A 13,178-nucleotide genomic window follows, 5' to 3' on the forward strand; every position below is an offset into this window, starting at 1 on the left:
ACCGTCGAGTAAAAGCCAGAATTGGTTTCTTCGACTTAACCATCCAGACCTAGATCCAGATCTAAAGTTTCTTCTTTTCTCGGACCAAACTCGTTATCGTTTATTTCCTTTAACCTATGTGTATTCTTCTGTTCGGATACCTATTTTTGAAAAGTTGCATAAGATATGTTTTTATATCATGTTTGAAGACGACCTATTATTCTTTAGATTGATATTGCTTGCACAATATGAAATAACCGAATGGCTACAGAATTTCTTTCAAAGTTGGCCTTTCCATAAAATGACACCATGCGAATTGGAGTAAGTGTAAACTAACCTAATCGGAAGTTGACACACTCAACAAACAAATTGAATCAAATCAAAACTTGTTTCGCTTTGGAAAAAAATAGAAATTGGAGAAAATGAGATTGAATGAAGACAAAGCAATCGTTAACCAATAGGGTATGTGTGTTGTAAAATAATTATTCATTAACAAATATTTGTAATGCACTTCAACGGAGTAAATGTATGATCAATCTTTCTATTTAAAGGGATCTTTTCACGGTTTGGTAAATTGACAAAATTGAAAAAAGTTGTTTCAGATTCGCAAATTTTCGTTTTAGTTATGATATTTGTGAGGTAACAGTATTACTGAACATTTACCATAGTCCAATATAGTCATTATATGTATATTTTGTCGATTTGAAAACCTAAAAATTATAAAGCGTTGCAACGCGAAACGATTGAATACTTTGGAGAGTTCTGTTGTCGTTTATATTAACGAAACTACGAAAATTGCTTATATAAGGTATAAATACTTTCATTGAGTATACCCGGCGGAATAGCCGAGAGGGCTAATGCGTTTTTAATTCAGACTAACTCCAGGACTCCGGGGGTCACTGGTTCGAGCCCTGGTACCAACTACTTTTTTTCCTTTTTTTAATTTTATTCTTGATTTTTTACTGGAGCTTTTAAGATCCAATGTTTACATTTATCAATATAAAGCATTTAATGACAAACTTCAAAATATGCAAAAATCTGTGAAAAGGCCACTTTAAGACTACTACTATAAATGCTTAGATGATGCGATTACCTCTCCGAATACCTTCAAAACAAAAGGTAATTTTATTTAAGTTAAACGCATGTGCTTTAGTCCGGCTATTCCAATAGCTAATTACCCATAACACATAATCAACACTGGCATTTGAAACTGGCCGTAACGGCATTTGAGAAGGGTTATTTCGAACGCAGTATTTTAAAACGCAAGTATTATGCATCGGGAAAATGATCAACGACTTTATAAGTTCACACACGTCGTACATTGACAGGTAAATGTGTTGATTATTGCTACGTGTAATATGATCTTCGTCAGACATAACGCTATCAGCCATATAATTATGTAATAGCTAGTATGTTTGAATAATGGCTTTTATATAAATATGTGTAACCACAGAAGGTGCTCTTTGTTTGATGAATGATGTGTACGGAGTGGATATTTTCTTAACCTCAGGTTACAAACATCTATTGACCGCTATGAACATAAGTTTGAAGTCATTTTGTGTGAATAATGATATTTAACCCCTTTAATTTACGATCGGTTTATTTGTGCCAAGTGCACATGAGCGGGAAGCCAAAAATAACTACTCTTACAACATTAAAAAACCTGCTACTTAATGAATAATTGAATGCACTATGGCATATACATTTTGAGGTAATTAAAGTCAAGCAAAAAGATGGTTAAGCTTGAGGCACGTGTTATGTAAACTATTGACCACTATAAATGTAAAACATGTCAATTTTAAAGGCATACATGTCTATCACGATTAGCTTGATTTACATTCTAGCACGACACGCTGCTTCCCAGCAAACATGATACGTCTTTTAGACGTTTTTATTTTGTTGTTTTACGGTCGCGACGTCGCCGCTAAATTGACAACGTCTTTTCAACGTCTTTTTAGCGATATGCTTATAATATCTTTTTAAAGACGTCGACAAGACGTCTTTTTAGCGAGGAAAATAATGACGTCTTACGTCGAAAAGATGTCTTTTTACCGAAATAATAATGACGTCTTTTAAAAGACGTAAAAAATGACGTCGTTATAACGTAACACTATAAAAACGTCTAAGAAAATTGTAAAATAAACGTCTTTTCAGCGTCTTTTTTAGCAACGTGATAATAACGTCTTTTTATAAACGTCGACAAAACGTCTTTTGGGCGAGATAGTAATGACGTCTTTTAAAATACGTCGAAAAGACGTCTTTTTACCGCGATAATAATGACGTCTTTTAAAAGACGTAAAAATTTTGCGTTTTAGCTTAACATTATAAAGACCTCTGAAAAAATTGTAAAATAAACGTCGTTTCAACGTCTTTTTAGCAACATGATAATGACGTCTTTTTAAAAACGTCCAAAAGACGTGTTTTTGCGATATAATAATGACGTCTTTTAAAAGACGCCGAAAAGACGTCCTTTTAACGTTACTGTATTAAGTCTTCTGAAAAAGTCAATTGCTTACCCAGCAAACACATAACGTTATTAGACCATTGTGGTTTGGTTGTATATTGGTCACTACAAATGTCACAAATGCACGGTTAAATAGATGTGTTTTAATACAACTTTCGCTTTATTATTATCTGAATATTACTTAGTGAAAAAAGGTTAAAACATATAATATATATTCCTTCAACGAATGGCATTTGATAAACGGAACTAGTTTTATCTGTACGTGGATATAAGTAGTTGACATCAAAGACATAAAGACGGGTACCAAAACGGAAGTCACGGGACTATGAGCTGTACGTGGTTATGGCGACCACCCGTTAATGGTAGTTGCCATTTTTGCAGATATATTTTCAGCTGTATCGGCGCGAATCTGAGTTTTATGGAAGGACTTTTACATGAAAGTATATGTGTACATTTATTATAGCATCTTTGTGTGGCTTATTATTTGCTTCACATAAATTTGTTCATTTGAACTAGCATTTTATTTACTAGTTTCGATTTCCAATACTCTATTATAACGACGTTACGTTTTGTATTTTATACCATAAAGATCATCGTATTTGACGTGATATTTAATGCCGTGACGTTTCTTGAACTGTACATTTTAATATCAAACTGATTGCGGATTTACGATATATAATAGTTACTAGACATTAATACGTTACAGTACGACTGACGTACCAGTTTCTAAATTTAGACAATTAATGTAAATCTTAATTCTAAAAGTAGCTCACTTTGGAATCCCTGATTTATTTGACTCATAACCTATATATAACGGCACCAAATGATACAGACTCAGAAAACAGCCGTTGTATTCATTTTTACATTTTAATTGAAACGCTGACATCTACGACCAACGGAAAAGCTGCATGACCGAACATGAGACTGCTTTAGTAAATGGTTTAAGTACCTGTTATCAAACAGCACCTATTATCGGACGTTTTGTTTCGGTTCTTTATGCACATGGGTAAAAGTGTGCGTGACGTCACATCGATAAACAAATGGTTGTACATGAAGTTCATGACCTAATTGCCTACTTAGCCTGAAACAAATGCGCCGAAAACAGGTTAAAGGAATGCATTTATTGTTTTTTACACGGTTTTATGTGTTGTTTGCTATTACTTTTAGAATTCATTTATCAAAGCGTACATTTACTCACCAAAAAGCATATTTCCGTTTGCAATTTTGATTGCAGCAGACGCACATTTTTTTCGCCGTGTCCGGGTCACGTGATAGTCATGTTACTTTGTATATACCGGAGTAGTATTTATGAAGTGTCCGGTAATAGGTCATGTTAACATCATCCACCATTTTGTTTTGTCTGCTAGAGGTGACAATAATCAGGGAATCATCGTTTTGAATTCTTTAAGGATATTTGCTGGAAAACTTAACAGATAACTTATTCAAAGATTGAACTGTTAGTCATTTATTAAAACAAAATGTTTTTGTCAGTTTAAGTGTTTCAATTTTAATGTAATTTAAGGTAAGTTCTTAGGTGTTTGATAACTGGTTCGTCCACCATACATTACGAATAAGAGCTATGACTCCGGGGATCACTGGTTCGAGCCCTGGTACAAGCTACTTTTTTTTCCATTTTTTTATTTTATTTTTGATTTTTTACTGGAGCTTTTAAGATCCAATGTTTATATTTATCAATATAAAGCATTTAATGACAAACTTCAAAATATGCCAAAATCTGTGAAAAGGCCACTTTAAGACAGCATCAAACATTTAATTAGAATTGCAAAATTAGAAATTAGAATTCTATTGAGTCTAGATCTATATGTCTGTGCAGTATTATACATATAAAGAACTAGTTCATTCTAGTTTAATACTTCTTGAGTACAAAGCAACAAAAATATGTTATATCATTGCCGAAAATGTATATATTATGTAATATTCATTGAAGTATATGCACACATGCCACAATATTGACACTGACGCAGATTTGTTTGAATTCATCAACACCAGTTCTAATTCTTATGATAATATAAAATGTGATACATCATGTTTTTTTTCCTTTTTTGAGACCCGTCGAATATCGGCCCTTTCCCCTAGACGTCGGGCCTTTCCCCTAGACGTAATTTTTCCCCAAACAATGAAATCTAAAAAAAAGAAAATTCAAAACCTTTAATTATATTAGTTAACCTGATCCAATGTAGAAACAAGATGAATATTGAATAATTCAATTATCTGTTGCCATGAATTTGTTTTAAAAACATTAAAATATGTGAAATTGATTATTTAAGACTCCGTATTTTTACTTAAATCTGGCGTTTCGCGCGATTTTTTCCCCTAAAAAAGGCCAGGCTCTTTCCCCAAAATCAGATAAAATCCCCCATGTACATGGTAATGGCTGCTGTGGCATGCCTTGTAATTAGTAAATGATGGTTTATGTTAATATATAATTATGTATTTACTTATTCAAGTCTCAACCATGTTAACATTTTATACATAGGCGATTGGACATAAAACCACACATAACCATTCCTAAAAGAATACTAAGAGACTGTATACATTGAGCACATTTAATAGACAATGCATGCACATACCCAACTTGATTTAAAAAGACTTGTGAAATTTGCACAGTAATGGTAAATCTTTCATACACAGAGATATGTTAAATGTTTTACATATCCCAGGTTTTCATGGGCCTGTCATTAAAATATTCAAAGCACATATTATAAGTCTCCCAAGGCCTGGCCTGAAGTGTTAAAATAATCTTCAATACAATGCATTTGCAGAATAGTATATATTGATATGGAGGGCATGTACTAGTCATTATGTCTAAGGTGAACTGCATACTGAATTATATCTGAACAGGGATATCCGCCTTCTGACATTACAACAATCCTATAGTTTAAAGCTGCTACGTTCAGTTTAATGTTGTTTGTTTGCAAAACAATATGTTGTTTATTAAATTTACATATTTCAACATTGATGTTTAAAGACAAGTCGACGGTATTTTACTATTGTGGATTACATTGTAAAGCGTTTATTTCAATGGTTATATGAGTTTTGTTCGTTACGAAAGTTCATTCGTATATAGATATTGTTGATAAGGAAGCCCTTTTCACACATTTAAACGGATATATAGTTGATAAATTATACGAATTGCTCTTTTAATTCACGACATAAGGACTTACAGTAAAAACGTAAATGCAGATATAGCACTTACCTGCACCTTACATGCATCGATTTTCGCGAAAATGCGTAAAGCAACATACGGAATACCGACATTAAACTGCAAAGTTTTACGTGTTTTACAATTTACTACTTATTTAAAAAAATAGTTTTATGCAATATACTTTTACTTTACATGCTATTTAGTAGTAATGGCAATATTGCATATTAAATGCATCTGCAGATTCATGCAAACAAAACAGTTAATGACAATATACGTATTGTTAAACGTTTTTAAAATCGAGAGTAATTTTCACAATTAGGATCTGCTATGATTCTTCAATGTATTTATCAAACATGTCCAAACAATACGCACTTTTGTTAAACGTTGTTAAAAGCAATTATATGCAATGAACATCGCGTACATGTTTGATGATTCATTCAAAATGTTTCGACATATTTCAGAATTCTCATTGTCATTGAATGTACTTTTACATTTTGATCTGTTCGCGATAGTTCATGCTTACAATATTGATATAGGACTTAAAATTTCTAATCTCTATGCGGGACAAACCGTCAGGACATGGAACCTCATGTTAGGGATATTATAATAATTCATATACATAGGCTCGATTTAAGCCAGCTAGTTTCACAAAAACATAACAAGCACGATTCTTTTTTTCAAACAACAAACGATACCATATGTACACTGTGTTTTATAAAATATAGTGCAATATGCTGTCACTATTCCTTATTTTTCGTATGTTTTCAGGTTTGAAATGATTCATATATGATATTGAACTTGAAATTACAATGGCCTTCAGGAATTCAGCGTGTCTGCAAGCATTGTTTGTATGAATTTGTTGGAGAATTAGACGTGAACAATGGCAAGACTTGGGGATGTTTTCGGCGTCCAAGAAATGACGAACTGGTTGAAGGCATGGCTGGCATTGAACATCACAAAGGATGGGTTGCATGAGTTCGTTGACAGAGAAGTAAAACAGTTTCAGACAGGAATATATCAAAACATCACGTCAACATTAGGTCTGTCGGCGAATACAACATGTACAAGCTGCTTGACTGCTAATATATTACCATGCCCCACACAAGGGGTATGCACGAAAAGCGGGAGGAAATCATATATATGCATGCATGACACACCTAGCAAACGGCATCGACCTTGTCCACTTAGCATTTGCGAGGCAGTTCGTGAACATATTAAGAACGATCATCGGTTCTATGGACCCTCGTGGAAAAACACCTGTGCTGAGCAATGGGCATGCAATCGCTGGCAAATTGGGAAATGTTTTTGCCCCCAGATGGATATAGTGGAGTGACGTCTATTCGGGATACAGATTTCAACGGTGTCATTAGTGTAATGTTGAACTGTAAACACTTTGATAACCTGATGTCATTTAGCATAGCACCGATGTCGGTTAGTCCGTGTCTTTTAACAAAGGTAACTATTTAACATAGCATGCATGGCTTTTAAAGAGAACAAACAGTTTGTGTATGTAAATAATATGCATAGTAAAAAACCCGATAGCTCCATGATTAAATTATTTCAAAATATGCCTTTTTAGTATTTGCAGACTATTATATCTTATTCTTTTGTGCACTATACATGCCATAGTAATTCCATATGCATATATACATATTATGCATATGTTTCATTATTTGAAATCACGTTTTACAGGCACGTGACATTGGCAAAGCTGTCCGACATTCTCCATCGTGTGAAGTAACAGACTCTGACCTCAACGACTATTTTAATACACTAGAAACATTGCTCAAGGATTCCAAGACACTAGCAAACGACAGTAGCGCACAAAATGCGGTCAGCAAGTTGAATCTGGTAACACATATTTTTGTTATGAATTTGAGTTTGTATAAAGTTAACTCAGTATTTAAACAGCGAACGCGATATTGCAAAAAAGTTAGCAATGTAATGTTGATGTGGGTATCTAATGATAAGTTCAAACTTTTTTTCTAATTATTTTTGCTGCATATTGAACAGCTTGTAAGTACAGTACAGAAAGCATGTACTTGAACAAACGCCACTCGTCGCGGTGTTCACCACACTGTAGCCAGCCCCCAAAACGACCTTTGATATGTGTGTTTGGGTCAGCCGTCATGGAGGCCGCTGGTCGAAATACGAACACCGTGAAACATCGAAGACGGACATTATATTTCGCGGTGTTGACCGTGTCCGACTTACAAATAAATGTAGTACAACAAAAATGTATACAGTCGTTAATCATAGTCATAAATATTGTTTTGATTAGAACTGCACCAACCGTGAAAATTCTCTGTGTATTTGTAAATAAATTGCAAGTAGGTCACGTAGCATAACAAGAGTACACATGGCTAAAAAAAAGAAACTATTATTATTATTAAACTAAAACGCAAAGAGAACTCGTTAACACGTATGGACATAAGACTATAATGAGAATTAAATTGATTTAAATCCCATACATATTCTAGTCGTATAAACGCGTTTATTTTCATTTAATAAATCGTCCATTTTTTTCAGAATATTATAAATAAATTTTCGGAATACGCTTCTGAAATTAAATACGCTTGTAGATAGGCCGTTAATTTTAAACATTACGAAGTGCCCGATGCGCACACATCCCGGAACGTGATTTATACATATTCAATTGTAATACACCTGTCTCGATTGGACATCAATTTCATCGTAACTTTAAATAGAAACATACCGGATGTTCACTCGACATTTTAGAAAAATGGCGGCCGAATATGTTTATTCATTTTTTTAACACTTGAATCGTTACTTGAGTAGATTCGTGGACTCAGAGCCGGTTTATTTACATTGGAATTTTCGAAGATATCACATCTTCATCAGCTGATCACTGGTTCACTGACGTCACAGTCACATGACTGGTGAAGAGTCACGTGATACGAGGAGACTGTCATACATCCGGGGTAGCTCGAGTCCATCGTCCCTGTTAAGTGAAAGCCGCCGCTGTTTGATCTCAAGTGCTTCTTTCACTTTGCGTTTCCATAGATGTTCTTCGGAAGTGAGTACTTTGGTGTTGTTTGGGTTGATCGTGTGTCCAGTTTGTTTGCAATGTTCATATATGGCGGGAGAAGTTCGTGTAAGGTGTTCTTTCAATCTAGTGTCTAATTGTCTCGCTGTTTCACCTACTTAGTCATTTTCCATAGAAGAAAAACCCTTGTAACAGAAGAAAAAGACCAAAAAAAGGAAATCGAACATGTGAAATCCGCTTTAAGAACCAACGGATACCGGGACTGGATATTTAGACTACCCAAAAAGAAAGAAAAAGTAGTAGACAAAGAAAAGGAACACAAAATAGACTTATGGCAGGCATACCTCACATCAGGGGCACTTCAGAAGTATTGGCAAGAGTATTCAGAAAACATGGAGCCAACATCTTCCACAAACCCTGCAATTACATCAAACAGAACCTAACCAAAGTTAAAGACAAAACAGACAAAATGAAGAAATGTGGTGTTATATATCATGTCCAATGTGAGGATTGTGAAAATGACTATGTAGGTGAAACAGCGAGACAATTAGACACTAGATTGAAAGAACACCTTACACGAACTTCTTCCGCTATATATGAACATTGTACACAAGAACACCCTTCGGGAAAAGTGCACACCGCTGACGGGTGTTTTTGTTCAAGTACACACTTTCTGTACTGTATGCGCATAATTTTTAAAAGTGGCGTCTAAACAAACAAGAATATAAGAAATAAAATAAAATAATAAAAACTACTGCCTTGTCACTAGCTTTTGTTGTTGTAGTAGTAGTAGTAGTAGTAGTAGTAGTAGTAGTAGAAGTAGTAGTAGAAGTAGTAGTAGTAGTAGTAGTAGTAGTAGTAGTAGTAGTAGTAGTAGTAGTAGTAGTAGTAGTAGTAGTAGTAGTAGTAGTAGTAGTAGTAGTAGTAGTAGTAGTAATAGCATTTTATGAATAAAGTTATTAGCTAAGTATCTTTAATTTCACAATTTATTTTTCTAGTTACGAAATGAGAACACTATTTCTTTGGCGGAAATGAGTCACCTGCTGAAAGATGCACACGAGATTTTAGGAAAGGCTGAAAACATTACCAAGGAGCGCAAGGCACAAATGGAAATATACATGGAACAACTGAAGACAAAACTAGATGAGCACGCTGAAACACTTAAAGCAAATATTACAGAACATGCAAATGCGTGCACAATAGAAAGTAAAAGACTCTTTAATGAACATGCAAACACGTGTACTGAAGGAAGTAAAAGAAACATTTCGGAATATGCTCTCACATGTACAGAAGAAAGTAAAATAAACTTAACGGAACATGTAAACACACTGGCAAAGAAGTCCATACAAGATATTCAAGGAGCTATCTCGTCGAAGAAAGAAAGCGACTATGAAAATGAAGTCGAAGGTAAAACGATTGATATATTCAATAGAATATGTCTTTATTATACCCCCACAAATGAAGTTTAGGATATAGGGTGGTTACCGATTTGCAATCGAACAATCAAGAGTTGTGCCCCCATTGATTGAATTAATGAATTTCTCCATCCAGAGCTGTTTCATGATACATACAACATCCAAGCACAAACAATGCAAGGTACATGCATCTGACGTTTGTCTAAGAAATTTTAAACCTGGATGTTCATGTCATTTACGTGATCAAGAATGATCTGATATGAGTAGCAATACACAAATGTACAGATACAATGTCTGACATATCCGTTGTACTGATACATACTTCCTACTCAATACGACTGGTACACCTGCTGTACTGACACTGACTTCACACTTCCATGTCAGGCACACCCGCTGTATCTACACTGACTTCCTACTACCCTGTCTGGCACACCTGGTGTACTGATACTGACTTCCTACTACCATGCCTGGCATGCCTGTTATACTGACACAGACTCTGTTACCATGTCTAGCCCACCTGCTGTACATACACTGACTGCCTACTACCATGTCTGCTTCACTGACACTGACTACATACTTACATGCCTGGTACGCTCTTTTTACTGATACTGACTCTGGTACCATGTCTGGCACACCTACTGTACTGACACTGACTTCCTACTACCATGCCTGGCACACTCATTGTACTGATACTGACTATTCTACCATGTCTGGCCCACCTACTGAATTGACACTTACTTCCTATAACCAAGTCAGGCTAACACGCTGTACTGATTCTGACTTTCTGCTGGCATATCTGGTACACCCTTTGTACTGATTCTGACTCTGCTACCATGTCTGGCCAACCTGCTGTACTGACACTGACGTCCTACTACCATGTCTGGAACACCATTTATACTGATACTGATTCTTCTACCATGTCTGGCCCACCTACTGTACTGACACTGACTTCCTACTACCATATCAGGCACACACGCTGTACTGATACTGACTCTCTGCTGCGATGTCTGGTACACCCTTTGTACTGATACTGACTTCCTACCACCATGTCTGGTACACCCGTTGTACTGAAACTGACTTCCTACTACCATTTCTGGCACACCTGCTGTACTGAAACTGACCTCCTACAACCATGCCTAGCACACGCATTGTACTAATACTGACTCTCTGCTACCATGTCTGGCCCTTGTGCTGTACAGACACGGACTTCCTACTACTATGCCTGGCACGCATATTATACTGAAATTGACTCTCTGCTGCCTAGTCTGACCCATGTGCTGTACTGATACTGACTCTGCTACCATGTCTAGCCAACCTGCTGTACCGACACTGACTTCCTACTACCATGCCTGGCACACCCATGGTACTGATAATGATTCTTTGCTACCATATCTGGCCCACCTGCTTTACTGACACTGACTATCTTCTACCATGTATGGAAAACCCTTTGTACTGATACTGACTCTGCTGCCATATCTAGTCCACCTGCTGTATTGACACTGACTTCCTAATACCATGTCTTGTACACCCATTGTACTGATACTTACATTCTGCTACCATGTCTGGTCCACATGTTGTACTGCCACTGACTCTCCTCTACCATGCCTGGCCCACTTGCTGTACTGACACTGACTTCCTTCTACCATTTCTGGTACACTCTTTGTACTGATACTGACTTTCTGCTGCCATGTCTGGTACACGCTTTGTACTGATACTGACTTTCTTGTACCTTTATGGTACACCCTTTGAACTGATACTGACTCTTCTACCTTGTCTAGCCCACCTGCTGAACTGACAATGACTTCCTACTACCATGTCAGGCACACCCGCTGTACAGATACTGACTCTCTGCTTCCATGTCTGGTACACCTCTTGAACTGAAACTGACTTCCTACTACCATGTCTGGCACACCTATTGTACTGATACTGACTTCCTACAACCATGTCTGCCACACGCATTGTACTGATACTGACTCTCTGCTAACATGTCTGGCTCACCTGCTGTACTGACACTGACTTCCTACTACCATGCCTGGCACGCCCATTGTACTGAAACTGACTTTCTGCTACCTAGTCTTGCTCTTGTTCTGTACTGATACTGACTCTGCTATCATGTCTGGCCTACCTGCTGTACTGTGACACTGACTTCCTACTACCATGCCTGGCACGCCCATTGTACTGAAACTGACTTTCTGCTATCTAGTCTGGCCCTTGTTCTGTACTGATACTGACTCTGCTACCATGTCTGGTCCACCTGCTGTACTGCCACTGACTTCCTACTACCATGCCTGGAACACCCAATGTATTGAGACTGATTCTCTGCTACCATGTCTTGCCCACCTGCTGTACTGAAACTGACTCTTCTTCCATATAGCGTGCACCATTTGTACTGATACTGTTATCATATCTGGCCTACCTGCTATACAGACATTGACTTTCTAATATCGTGCCTTGTACACCCAGTGTATTGATACTTACTCTCTGATACCATGTCCCGTCCACCTGCTGTACTGTCACTGATTCTTCTCTACCATGTCTTGCCCACCTGCTGTACTGACACTGACTTCCTTCTTCCATGTCTGGTACACCTTTTGTAATGACACTGACTTCCAACTACCATGCCCGGCACGCCAATTGTACTGATACTGACTCTGCTACCATGACTGCTGCCATGTCTGGCCCACCTGCTGTTCTGACACTGACTCCCTACAACCATGTCTGGTACACCCTTTGTACTGATACCGACACTTGCTACCATGACTTGCACACCTGCTATAGTGGCATTGACTTCCAATTACCATGCATGGCACGCCCATTGTACTGATACTGACTCTCTGATACCATGTCTCGCATACCTGCTGTACTGATACTGATTTCCTACTACCATGTCTGGAACATCCCATGTACGGATTCTGACTTTCTGCCACCATGTCTGGCACACATGTTGTACTGACACTTACTTCCTAATGCCATTTCTGGTACACCAATTGTACTGATACAGGCTACCTAGTGCCATGTGTAGCGAACCCATTCTACTGACACTGACTTTCTACTACCATGCCTGGCACACCCATTATAATGACACTGACTCTCTGCTACCATGTCTGGCCCACCTGCTGTACTGACACTGACTTCCGTCTACCATGC

General features: G+C 37.1%; 1 protein-coding gene across 2 annotated transcripts in view; it reads left to right on the forward strand.

Moving 5' to 3' along the window:
* The first annotated feature begins 335 nt into the window (after positions 1 to 335).
* The window catches only part of LOC127863548 (uncharacterized), a 21,571-nt gene continuing 8,728 nt past the window's right edge, over positions 336 to 13,178 (forward strand). Inside the window, exons 1-4 of one of the 2 annotated variants that reach the window (XM_052403101.1) lie at positions 336 to 441; positions 6,378 to 7,064; positions 7,302 to 7,460; positions 9,615 to 10,023. In XM_052403101.1, the coding sequence (XP_052259061.1) occupies positions 6,879 to 7,064; positions 7,302 to 7,460; positions 9,615 to 10,023 (754 nt within the window). In that variant the 5' untranslated portion in view covers positions 336 to 441; positions 6,378 to 6,878. Of the gene's footprint in view, positions 442 to 2,772; positions 2,884 to 6,377; positions 7,065 to 7,301; positions 7,461 to 9,614; positions 10,024 to 13,178 lie in introns of those variants that run through there. The other variant, XM_052403100.1, reaches the window with a different exon arrangement.

The sequence above is a fragment of the Dreissena polymorpha genome, unplaced genomic scaffold (genome assembly GCF_020536995.1).
Source record: "Dreissena polymorpha isolate Duluth1 unplaced genomic scaffold, UMN_Dpol_1.0 chrUn014, whole genome shotgun sequence".
NCBI classification, from domain to species: domain Eukaryota; kingdom Metazoa; phylum Mollusca; class Bivalvia; order Myida; family Dreissenidae; genus Dreissena; species Dreissena polymorpha.